We start from the raw sequence: 13,334 nt of genomic DNA, 5'->3' as shown, positions 1-13,334 counted from the left end.
GGGTCCCTACAGGGCAAGAAACAGCATGTAACAATGATTAAGGGTTTGGGCTCTGGAATCAGACATTTATGCATATAATCATAATGAAGTAGAAATATCTCCCAAGAGGAGAACTCCAAGATCCAAGATGTAAAAGATTATAATAGGTGGACCTGCCTAGTCTGAGGGTCCAGGGAAGGCCTCCTTGAAGAGTCCTACAAGTTACTCACTGCACAATGAGGGATTAGTATGGGTGGAAATCCAAACTGTGCCTCACTACCAAGCTGGATGCCTTAGTGCAGGGTTGTGTCTGGCCCATAGGAGTTCTTTTCTCCATTCACACAGACGCCCCAGTTTGCCAAGCTATACCCACAGTCATGAGCATCTAAAAACTGAAAGATAAGTAGATGTGTTTCAAGCAAAGTTTGGGCCAGAGGGACCAAGGAGGGAGAAAAGCATGTGTGTGGTCTGGGATTTTACAAAGGCCTGGTGTACTTGAGGAACTGGTGGAATTTTGGTATAACTGGAGTGTGAAGTTCAAAGAGAAGACCACCAAGAGTAAAGTTGGATTGTGGCTAGCATTTTCTGGGAGTTTACTAGTTACACTATGTTAAGATCTCTCCATGCATTATTTTATTGAGATCACAGAAAAATGACTTTACCTAAGTCATATGTTAGAAAACAGTGAGACTATGATTCAAAGCCAGGTTTAATGTCAGAGCCAGTGCTCCAAACCAGGTGTTTCATGGCATCCTAAGATTTGCAAAGATAGATTGCAAAGGGATAAAACTGAAGACAGGAATGCCTATTAGGCAATAGTTGCAGAAATCCAGATATGAAATGCTGGCAGACTTAAGATGGCCTCAGAAAAGGAAAGGAGAAGATGGATTCTAGAAATTTAGGAAGCAGAGTCTACCGGACTTGGTGGTTGTTTGAATATGAAAGGCAATGATAGGAAGAGAGAGAGGAGTCTAGGATGACTCCTTATTTTGTGTCTTTGTAAATGGAACTTCATTTGCTGACATTAAAAAACAAGGAAGTAGCAACAAGTTTAGCAGGAAGGTGAGTTTAGAGCCTGTCAAGTTGGAAGCACGTGTGGGACATCCAGGTGGAGATGGCCAGTTGACAGTTTATTGCTGGCCCTCAACCTTAGGAGAAGCTGTATAGTTACCCAACATTTGACCTTGACCCAGAGAATGGGTGAGAGGGTGTAGAGTGAGAAGAACAAAGATTTCCCACTAAGATAATTATGCTAAAGCAGAAGGACTTTTCCTTAGATCCAGCTGTTGAAACTTTTAAACATAATCTGACCTTTGATTTATAATATGGAGTGTCATATTATAAACTGAAGCCAGAGATCTGTGATAAGAAGGTACAAAAAAGGGACGAATATAGATTAGTTGGCCTTTTTGACATTTTTTATTGATTTAAAGCCAGATTTAAACTTAAATATGACTCATTCTGTATTTCTGTAAGAACATAGGTGCTGAATAAAATGTCATTTATATTATAATAATGCAAGAAACTGCTTCTACTAAGAAAATTCTGTGCAATATTCACACAGAAGAATGAATGGATTAAAATCCAACAACAGCATCAGTAGAGGCCTTAGCTTACCAATGACCTCTTTAAAATGTGGCCTCACAACTGAACACAGTCCTTCTCCAATATGGGCAAGTAAAGTTTTCTGTATCTTACATGAAGTGCTATAAAAATGAGACTCTAAGTCATGGCTTCCCCTCTTGCTACCCCTCAGCCTCTCTAAATGGAAATTCTAAGCCATGTCAGTTGCATGCAGTCATCATAACAAGATGGGACTTAGGCTTAGCTGAATTCATTCATTTTGTCTCTCTTTTCTTTTAGAAAGCATCACAGACACTCTTTACACAATGTGGCTTCTAAAGACTCAAGGACCACCCACCTTACTAGTCTACGATGGCAAAGGCAAAAATGGATATTCAAACATCACAGCTTCCATTCTGTTATCAATCACTCTGTAGACATGTGCCTCCACTATAGGAAGTGAACTGCACCAAGGGGGAAAGTTCCAGCGGCCCCCAAACCACCAGCACTCTTGTCTCTCCCCCTAAGAGAGAAGGCATCACTATGGCATTTCACAGCTGCTCTTTGATCCTCTTGGCAATTACCTGGTGCACTTCTGCCTATGGGCCTGACCAACGAGCCCAGAAGAAAGGGGACATTATCCTTGGGGGGCTCTTTCCTATTCATTTTGGAGTAGCAGCCAAAGATCAAGATCTAAAGTCAAGGCCGGAGTCTGTGGAATGTATCAGGTAAGGAAAGGACCCAAGTCATAGGGTCTCTTGTCTTCTGGTGGTTGTAGAAAAACTCTACCAGACCCAAAGTCATTTATTTATTCAAAGTTGGTTCTCTCTCTCAAACAAAAAAAAAGTTGGTTTTCTCTTTTCAAAAATGGTGATTGGTAGTCATGCTGAAATTATTCTACTCCCCTTTTTAAAAGAAATTTTTCAAAAAGTAAAATGTCAAAGATACTGAGTAGAAGAATCCATGGCCTATTGGGAGTATGTGTCTGGTCACATGGTAACTGAATCATCATTGTTCACCTGGCAGCAGTGTTGCCTAATGAAAGACTAAGTACCTAGAAGGAAATTTGTTTTAGGTCTTACAAATCTGAGTAGTAAAATCTCCCATTTACCTTAAGTGCTCTGATGGTCAGTAATGCCTGAGTGTTGGTTGCCTCACTCTCATTTTTTTCAAAAAAAGGATTTTAGGGTTGAAAGAAACCTCAGTGGTTGGCATAACCCATGCATCTTCAAAAAGCAACCCACAATATTTTGGAGGTCCTTCTTATAAAAGGCCAAAATCCTCCTACCCAAAACAGAATACACCTAACACCAAAGGAGAAAACACAGAATTAATCTAAGTCTCTCACTGAACTCTCTCTTCAGCCATTGGAAGACAGCTAACATGTCCCATTGAATCACTTATTTTCCAGGCCTGAGTCTTGGTTTTCTGAACAATTACTTCATGACATGATTTCCAGACACTTCACCATTCTCATCGCCCTTCATCTAATGCTCCCTAATTTATCACGACTCTCATAGAATATGGCATCTAGAATTAGGCACAATTCCATCAAACAAGATCTGACTTCTGCAGAGTAGAATGGACTATGTATCACCTCCCTTCACAAAGATATCAGAGACCATGACTGTACCCCAAGTCTTTACCCAACTTCTAAGAGAAAATACCACTTTCTCTCTAAGACTTGCAACATTCGGAAGGGATCCAGCACTTTTTCTGCTCTTCTTGATTGCTGAAAAATGAAAATGAAAACTAATTGCTCCAACAAAACGATTTCTGTTCATGTTCGAATTTGGAAAATTAGATAACATTTTTACATTTTTCTCATGAATACAGAAAACTAAGTACAGAATTTCAGTTAGGCTAATTATATCCCCTCATACATCCCATGTGGACAGGTGCCCTACTGAACAGAATTGCACATGTGCTACGTATATTCCTAAGATCAAGTAAGAAGCCCCGAAATACTATATTTTTAAGTTATGTTAAAGAAAGATAGTAAAATCAGTATAAGTATTTTATGTAAAGAAATATTCTATAACCTCTCGTAACTTTTCAGGGTTAAAACAAATAGCTAAACAAAAAAGTGATGGATAAAGAAAATGACTAAGAGAAAACACATTAAAAGTTAAAAACCTACACAATAGAGTGGAGTATAGCAAATTGTATTTCTTACCTCCTGTCATTGAGTTCAAGTAACCTACCACATAAAGAAAAAGCCTGTGGAGTTATTACATTTCCCCCTTTGGGGACTGACACACTGATTCAACACACTTACCTAGTCCTCGCTCTGAGCCAGATCCTGGGAGAGTGAAAACTAAGTCACTAACCCTACTTCTCTTTGTTTAATCTGCTTGATATTTATTTAAAATAATGTTCTTTGAAAAGCAATGCACGCTCATTTTTTATAACATTATATAAATAAACCAAAAGCCCATTTATAAAACCCATCACTCCACCACCCCAAAATAACCACCAAAAACAGCCTTCCTACAAATATTCGTTAGTTTACAAAGATGAGATCTATCATTTCCCTTTCCCCTTTGACCTCTAGTAATGTCATAATCTAAATTTGTGACTCTGCAAATCTGAAGTTACTTTTAGGCTCCCACCTATTAAAAATCCTAATCTTCTTTATATTTTCCCTAATCCTTTTTTACAAATCTCTGTATTATTTTTTAATACTTCATATCAGCAACTTCAAACTCTTTGCTGGATGGAACAGATACAAATTATTCATTCTATTCTAATAACAACCTTTGTGCTATCATTGCTCCTTCTATGTAAGGCACCAGGCTGAGAATTTTGCATAATTATCTCAGGTTCACAGCCACCATATAAGGTAAGCATTGTCCCCATGTTACAATGCTTGACCATTGTCCCCATTGTCTGAGTCTCAAAGAACACACCGTGAAACCAAAGAGTAACAGAGCCATGATTCAAACCCAGCCTTGCTCAGTCCCCATCCTCAAGCGATTGATCAGAAAGCTTCCCATTTCCTTCCATTTCTTCTTTCTTCCAGGTACAATTTCCGCGGGTTTCGTTGGTTACAAGCAATGATATTTGCCATCGAGGAAATAAACAGCAGCCCAGCCCTTCTTCCCAACATGACACTGGGATACAGAATATTTGACACTTGCAACACCGTTTCTAAAGCCTTGGAGGCCACTCTGAGTTTTGTGGCACAGAATAAAATTGATTCTCTGAACCTTGACGAGTTCTGCAACTGCTCAGAGCATATCCCCTCTACTATCGCTGTGGTGGGAGCAACTGGCTCGGGCATCTCCACGGCTGTGGCAAACCTGCTGGGCCTCTTCTACATCCCCCAGGTACACAGGTCTTCTTAGATGGGGCAGCAGTGTAAACAGGAATCAGGACTCAAAGGACTGCCATGCCCAGTGTCCCTACAGCTTGCTGTTTTCCCACCTCTGGCTTTACATTAGCATAAAAGACCTTTAAATTAGTCAGGGCACTGTATCATGACCATTTGGGATTTCTGAGACCCCAGCATCAACCATGTCAACTAAACCTTCACAACTCTCCCAAAATTCTTTTAAATATACTGTGTATAGACTTGTCTTTTTTATCAAAGTGTTCAGTCATTTACTTTCCACTCCCTTCCTTTATTTAATAAATGGCCATTCTTCTGACTTTACTAAAAGGAATGAAACCATATGATGTAAACCCCACCTTTCAACTCAAAATATCTGTCCCTAGTCCTATTCCCTTAAAAGTCTGCCTCTCTATCTTCTGGTTGAAAGTTTAGCTCAGGGGGAAGCGGAGTATACTTTCTCACAGAACAGGAACTTAATCATTGTCTTGCATGTTCTAGAAATGGAAAAAATTCTGTTTCATTCAACAAATATTTATAGAGCATATATGAATCAATAGTGTCCATCCTGCAGGAATTCAACCCAGGTGAGGAGATGTCTCAAATACTAGTAAACGGTTCACTGAAACAAATGTTTTGATGAACATTTGTTCAAAGTTGCATATTTTTCCCCTATGAAGTAAAGCTTTTGTCATGTTAATATTCATAGATATATGACATCATTTTTATAATAGTGAAAAATTGGAAACAACCTAAATGTCCATTGAGGGGAGAATCGGCTCAATTTTGAACATCCTTTATATCAATTTTTAAATTATGCATCACAATTGAATTTATCTTTCTCAGTGTCCAATGTTTCAAATTTGTAGGAGTACCTTTGAGAAATTCACATTTATATGTTGGGAGTCTCCATTTCCTTGGTGGTAGACGTTATCCTTTTATATGCATGTGGCAACTAAAAAAGTCTTGTCATCATTTCCCGAATCCTTACTTCAGGGAATTAAAGGTATTTCCCATGGGGAAGCCCTGGCTCTATAACCTTTATGCAAAATGATCTAACAATGCCCCTATCAGTAAATGTGTTGGGCAGTATGCAAATATGCATCTTATGAATTTGGCATATTGTACAGTATTTTTTTTAAATACACTGTTAAAGTAAGTTGTTGTAGCCAAGAGGCACAAGATATAATTGCCACCAAGTAAATAAAGAACCAAAAGTAAAGGTTTTGATTCTTTGTGGTTTGGATGAAAGACAAGGTTAAGCTAAATTCAAATTATAAAAGTGTTGTGAAAGCTATAATAATTCTCAGTCAAAACATTGTTGAGTGTATCTACAGCAGTGGTTCTCTGCTGTGACTGCAAGTTGGAATCACACGGGGAGCTTTAAAAATACGGATGTTTGGGTCTCTTACCCCGGAGATCCTGGTGTTTTGTTTTGTTTTTCATTTGTTTTTATTTAAGTTCGATTTGCCAACATATAGTATAACACCCAGTGCTCATCTCATCTAGTGCCCTCCTTAGTCACCCCATCCCCACCCCCCACCCCCACCCCCTAACCCTCTCCCACCTCCCCTACCACAACCCTTTGTTTCCCAGAGTTAGGAGTCTCTCATGGTTTGTCTTCCTCTCTAATTTTTCCACTCAGTTACCCTCCTTCCCCTTATAATCCCTTTCATTATTTTTTATATTCCCCGTATGAGTGAAACGGAGATCCTGTTTTCATTGATACGAGATGCAGTCTGGGTGGCAGTTTTGAAAGCTCCCAAGGTAATCCTAATATGCAGCAGAGTTGGCAGCCACTGCTGTGCAGGGTAGGGGCAAGGCCCAGGGGTATTTCTTATGCCACTCATGCCATCAAGTGGACGGAATAAGCAGCCCAGCAGGACAGTTATGGTTAGAAGTTTTCTGAATCATTCATAAAATTCTCCCCTCTTACAATAACAAAAGTTTTATGTATTTTTAAGGGTTTTTTGTTTTGTTCTGTTTTGTTTGTTGGTTGGGAGGACAGATAATGAGGTAGCATTTATCCCCATGTTTCTAGTTGTTTTTTTTTTTTTAACTGGGCAACTATTATAAATGCATTTTAAGAGAAACATATCCATAGTAGATATATATATGTGTGTAACTTTAATCCTTTTAAAATGCTTTTCAGCCCATTTTTCCAAAGAAGTAAGCAGTAATGGATGAATTTACAAAATGCCCAAGTAGGTTTTTCATTTGCAAAAATATGATTCAGAAGCCTGTTGTCTGGGTCTGCAAGTAGAGCTCTGTTAAAACAATAACATCTCAACAAATTACTTAATCTAACTACCTACACCTCATGAACTCTCATAACAGCAAGGGGCTTATTCTGATAAAAGAAAAAGTCGATTTCATATTGTAACTTTCAAAATCAAAGCTTTTATCAGAAAAATCATGCTCTTTAGCAAAGTTGGCCTAGAGGTGCTAGAAAGGGAAGGGCAGAGGGAGAGGAAGGGGGAGAGAGAAATCTGAAGCAGGCGCCATGCCCAGCACAGAGCCAAATGCAGGGCTTGATCTCACAACCCTGGTATCATGACCTGAACCAAAATCCAGAATCAGGCACTCAACTGACTGAGCCACCCTGGTGCCCTGGCCCTGATCTTTCATACGCCAATGTCTTTCATGTTTTTGATGTAGAAACTATTCATTGATAAGAAGGAATACATTGGAAAATTCATTTTAAAATGCTGAACATAGAAAACTAATTGTTTTAACTGGTGAGAAATATTAAAAAGACATCCCCCCCCCAATTTTTTCAACTGTGTTTCCTTTAAAATCTGTCTAGAAAACTGGAAAACAAGAGATATTAAACACTGTTTCATTACCAAGAGAGGGAATAAATGGAGACTGAAAGAGAGAAACTAGGCAAAATAGGAAAGAGGACCCTTCGGGCTTCTCTGAAGAACCTTTGGTTTATAACCCATAGGGAACCTGATTCCTTCCAGAAGTGAGTCATGGACAAAGTGTTCGTCATAGTATAGGGGAAGGTAAAACATTTAGGCTAGAACGTGAACCTAACGGGAAATAGATGTGTCCATAGATATAACCAATGAGGCAGCACAGGGGAAGTTGCGACCAACTATGGAACAGTGTAGAAGGCTCTCCTTGAAAGAACAAGTAGATTCTACTATTGTTGGGTTGACTTTACAGCCAGACCCATTTCTGAAGGTTGTATTGTGAATCACCCACTGAGAACTAGAACGTTCCCTCAAAGACTGGCAGATGTTGAGTGCTCACACTGGAGAGGAACAGGTTCTGGCTGTCTTCACCCTTTCATCCCATCTGCAGTGAACAGCATGTTTTGATAAATTAAATTAATGAATGCTCAAAAACCACGTCCACACAGCCTCACTCACTGGAATCTCACTCACTCATTCATCCTGTGTTCTTTCCAGGTCAGCTATGCCTCCTCCAGCAGACTCCTCAGCAATAAGAATCAGTTCAAGTCCTTCCTCCGTACCATCCCCAATGATGAACACCAGGCCACTGCCATGGCAGACATTATTGAGTATTTCCGCTGGAACTGGGTGGGCACTATTGCAGCTGATGATGACTACGGCCGGCCAGGGATTGAGAAGTTCCGAGAGGAAGCAGAGGAGAGGGACATCTGCATCGACTTCAGTGAACTCATCTCCCAGTACTCTGATGAGGAAGAGATTCAGCAAGTGGTAGAGGTGATCCAGAATTCCACAGCCAAAGTCATTGTTGTTTTCTCCAGTGGCCCAGACCTTGAACCCCTCATCAAGGAGATCGTCCGGCGAAATATCACAGGAAGGATCTGGCTGGCCAGTGAGGCCTGGGCCAGCTCTTCCTTGATTGCCATGCCCGAGTACTTCCATGTGGTTGGAGGTACCATTGGATTTGCTTTGAAGGCTGGGCAGATCCCAGGTTTCCGGGAATTCCTGCAGAAAGTCCATCCCAGAAAGTCTGTCCACAACGGTTTTGCCAAGGAGTTTTGGGAAGAAACATTTAACTGCCACCTCCAAGAAGGTGCTAAAGGGCCTTTATCCATGGACACTTTCCTGAGAGGTCACGAAGAAGGTGGTGGCAGGATAAGCAACAGCTCCACTGCCTTCCGACCTCTTTGTACAGGGGATGAGAACATCAGCAGTGTGGAGACCCCTTATATGGATTATACACACTTACGGATATCCTACAATGTCTACTTAGCAGTCTATTCCATTGCTCATGCCCTGCAAGATATATATACATGCTTACCTGGGAGAGGGCTCTTCACCAACGGTTCCTGTGCTGATATTAAGAAGGTTGAGGCTTGGCAGGTACATCCTTCACTTAGATGGCAGTTCACTGTGTATTAAGGCAGAGTTGGGTGGATCTGAACAAGACAGATAAAGTGGTTATCTCAAAAAGGCAATAGCTAAATGGTGTTGCTATATGTAGCTTTGGATTCAGATTGCCTTTTCAAATATCTGAGCATCTGACTCAGATATTTGATAAATTGATAGTCATTTAATTTGATTATCTCTTTAAACCCTTGGCTCAACTGTTCTTTAATCCAGTGGTTCAGAATACCTAAAGTATAACCCCAAAAGGTTTTTAAATATCCTGGAACAGATTTAATACTGTGTGGAGTATTTTTACAATGTTTAAATTACAGATATTGTTCCCTTATAACAAATATTTTTGAGCACCCACTATATTCCATACACTGAGGGGCATACAACTAGAGTTCTTGTGTTTAGCCACTACTTTTACCATATTATTATTCACCCAATAAGCCAACTAATCTTAGCTCACAAGCAAATCAAGGGCACAGGAAAAAAATTCTTCTTAAAAAGATTTGATATTGGATATTGCAAAAAGAAACACTGAAGTATTTATCATAGAAAATAATTAGATGAGGGTGGAGTTCCTACACTCATTTTATAGTAGTCTTGTTTTGTATTTTTGAATGAATTACATGTAAGAGAGACATCATAATCTTCATTTCATAGAACTTCTGAAGATAAAAGTCTGACCTGACTTAAATCCTACATAACTGTTCATGTCTTGCATAGTACCTTGATTTTTTCAACGAAACCTTGTTCTACACTCTTTTTTATTTTCCTCAGTTCCAGACTGACCTATCAGGAGTGCATGATCGTTAGGGGGAGGGGATGGGGACGTTCCTGAGTATGAGTTGAATGACCCAGCCTCCAGCTTCAGCTCTTGCATTTACTAGCTACATCATCCTTGGCAAGCTACTGCTTGAAGTCAGTCTCTTCATCTATAAAATGGACCTAATATCTAGCCTACTTTCAACCCAAGATTCTTTTGAAGATGGAATGTGATGACACATGTGAGAGCAATTTATAAATTTTCAAGCTCTAAATAGATGATTGTTACGGTAGTATTTCAGAATGCCTCTAAGCAATCATTTCGATTAAAAATGATAACTACAACAACTGTGTATGTAGAAGCCAGCTACCACAGACCCTTGGGAAAGGATAGCAAGAAACAAAGAATGTACAGTCTATGTTGTTAGTCATTTTAGAGACTCCCATGGGATCGAGAGTGACTGTCTAGGGTGGCAAAATGTGCCAGTGCCACAAGTACTTCTTAGCCCTTTGTGTGGGAAAAATCTCACTCAGGTGTCACTGCTGACTAAAGTTTCTCACCTCCATGAGATACTTAAAGTTTCCTTACTTGCAATGTACCACCCCCTTCCTACACCCTGGCAAAAATAAAAAAAAGAGGAGTTCTAATGACCATTAAAAACAAAAAAGACTTCAGGAGCCATGGTGATAAGGAATGGCGTTTTTAAAAGGAGGAATAAAAGGACAATCTTTCAGTAAATACTGTTGTCTTTCCTCCTTTCCCTTCCACGTCCCCCGAAAAGAAGACTCCAGCTCTTGAAAAGCCTATAGGACCAGGGTGAGGTTGAAGGGGAAAGAGGTTTCCAGTGTGTAATTTGACAATTTTGTTCTTCAGTAGCTCCTCTCCAAACAAGGAAGTAAGATCCAGATGGTCAAGACCAAAGCTTGGCATATGGGAAAAAAGCTGCAAGAAGGAGGCTGTAGTTAAGACTGGGACTTTTAGTTCCATACAGTAGAAAACCCAAATCAAATTGGCTTAAACAGAAGAAACTTGTGTTATTAGTAGCTCATAATGCTGAAAGTCATAGAAGTATTCCATACAAGTAAATGCTTTCATCTCCATCTCTGTTCCTTATCCCTGAGGGGTTGCAGTTTTTAGCCTCTACAGTAGCTTCAGGCTCATAAAATCTTTACTGTTAGGCTCTTACCTCCCAGAATCTTTTATAAAAGTCCCAGAAATCACATTGATTGACCAGTCCAGGATTACATATCCATCCTTGAAGCTAGGAGTGGAATCTTTTCCAACTATATAGACTAAGAGTAAGAGAGGGAGTGGATCCCTAAAGGGAAATCAGGATGCCATTACCAAAAGGAGCGAAAAAAAAGAAAGAAGCAAAGCAGCTGAAACGAACATCCACCACACAGACACGTCAGCTGACCCTAGTATAGGTTAAGATGTGCCCTCCTGGCTCACACACAGTCTGGCACCATTCATCCAGGAGAGGAGACAGATAGGAAAATAGGGCTGAAGCTCTAGGGAGGAATAACATGTGGTCATTGGCCAAAATGCCCCCATGTACTTGCTGTAAGTCTCCTTTAAGCCTCAGGAACCCAGGCAGTTTGGTGGGCATTCTGGAATTTAAGATATTGGCCATGTCACTCTCAGGAACTGGACAGACAATTATTCATTCTCATTATGAAGACCTACATGGAACCTTATCACCCATAAAGTATATATAATCTAATCCAAGTATCTCAGCCTGGAATTTGACCCCCACCTTCTCTTAATTCTCTTATAAGCCAACCTGCCTGGCACCTCTCCACAAAGCATCTGGGAGGTTTTGGCATTTTTGTTTAGATCATATCCCACACCTGAAGGGCCATCATTTTTTGTCTCCTGTATCCACTGTCCGCCATGAAGTTTTAACTTTCTCAAAACCCACTTTCTCCTAGAGCTCTTTTCAAGTCATACTCCCGCACACATTTTTATGACCACTCTTTCTTCCTCATTTTTGCCATTTAATACCCAACTTAAGCTTCCATAACTCTTCAGTTGGCTGAAATAGATTTTTATTAATTAAGCTTCTGGTTAAATTGGGTCAATCACAAGTTTTTTTCTTTTGTTGACTTTTGCTCCCCCTAAAATGTGTCAATCCATTCATATGCCTTAAAGTATCACTAAGAGATACTTTATGAGCACGCAACACACAATTCCCTTCTGACCACCCTGGAGACCCCAAGTCCTTCTCCACTGCTCCTCAACTCTCTCCTCACTCTGATTTCTCCACTGTACTGTTCAGCACTGTGTTCAGAACATCTGACACGTGAGTATGTGTAGAATAAACGAAAGAAAGAATAGAAATCTAGTTGATTTGACCTGACAACTGGAGTCCTTGCAGAGAAGTGTTCAACCCAACAACAACCCATCCTTGGACCAATCACTCTGGCCCAGGTACACTAGGCTCTGATTATATAAGCCTGTGTTACATGCAACAATCAGATTTGTATGGAACGTCATGTGAACAAGTAAGTACAGAACCACCTTCTTCCTTTTCTCAGGATGATTGTGCATAAGGCATGCTTCCTACTTTCCCCCACAGTACACCAACCACTCACTAGTCAAAACATAGGTATGCATCACGACAGAACCATGGTGATAACTGTAGTCAAATGGAATTGATCTTTCCAGGAATTGCCAGTACTATTGGGATTTGGAGAGGGGGGGAATTAGGGTGAAAACCAAAAGAGATGGAAGGTAGATAAGAAAATATTGCTGAGGTTAAAGAAAGGAATTGGTCCTGGATCTTCCCAACACTCTTAGTACAGGAAGTGGGCAAGAAACAATAGTCTCCTTATGTGTGTAAACCATCCCTCATTCACCCCTGTGTAGATGAGGTGCTTTGTACATCCCATCCCATTTTCCCTCTGGGCTGTGATGCCATGTGTAAGATCTGGAGATCCTAGACAACAGTGTGGGGGGGCGGGTTCTAGTCTCTGGTCTTTGGTTTATTTCAATTAACCATTAGAGTATGGGCTGAGAGGTGGTTCCCACTTATCCTTAAAATGAGCAACAGTTTGACTTTAAAATCCTTTGGAGGAAATACCCTAAAAGGCCACAAGATGGAAATATTACCACATAAAAGATAGTATGTGACCATCTCAGTTGTGCATTTGTAAGTACTTGTCGCTCTCTTACTATGTTTTTCTCAGTGTTTAGTTCTCTTTATGAAAAGAAAACTTTATGAGCCTGTCGGTTTCTTTGTCCGTATATTATCTTCTATGTTTAAGTCTTTCCATTAGCTGTTTTCCCTCTTCTTCACTTTCACTTATTCTTACTTTCCTCATATTTCTCCCCGAGTAAAACAATTTAGAAGTATATTATACTGGATTGTAATCTGAAGTAA

General features: G+C 40.1%; 1 protein-coding gene across 3 annotated transcripts in view; it reads left to right on the top strand.

The window, feature by feature from the left end:
* Window positions 1-13,334, top strand: part of CASR (calcium sensing receptor) — a 75,529-nt gene that overhangs the window by 46,222 nt on the left and 15,973 nt on the right. For all 3 annotated transcript variants that reach the window (XM_041745386.1, XM_041745471.1, XM_041745548.1), the window contains exons 2-4: window positions 1,843-2,270; window positions 4,565-4,871; window positions 8,290-9,174. In XM_041745386.1, coding sequence (XP_041601320.1) covers window positions 2,086-2,270; window positions 4,565-4,871; window positions 8,290-9,174 — 1,377 coding nt within the window. In that variant the 5' untranslated portion in view covers window positions 1,843-2,085. The remainder of the gene's footprint in view (window positions 1-1,842; window positions 2,271-4,564; window positions 4,872-8,289; window positions 9,175-13,334) is intronic.

The sequence above is a fragment of the Vulpes lagopus genome, chromosome 1 (assembly GCF_018345385.1).
Source record: "Vulpes lagopus strain Blue_001 chromosome 1, ASM1834538v1, whole genome shotgun sequence".
In the NCBI taxonomy this organism is placed as follows: domain Eukaryota; kingdom Metazoa; phylum Chordata; class Mammalia; order Carnivora; family Canidae; genus Vulpes; species Vulpes lagopus.
This window is presented reverse-complemented; position numbering and strand designations above follow the sequence as displayed.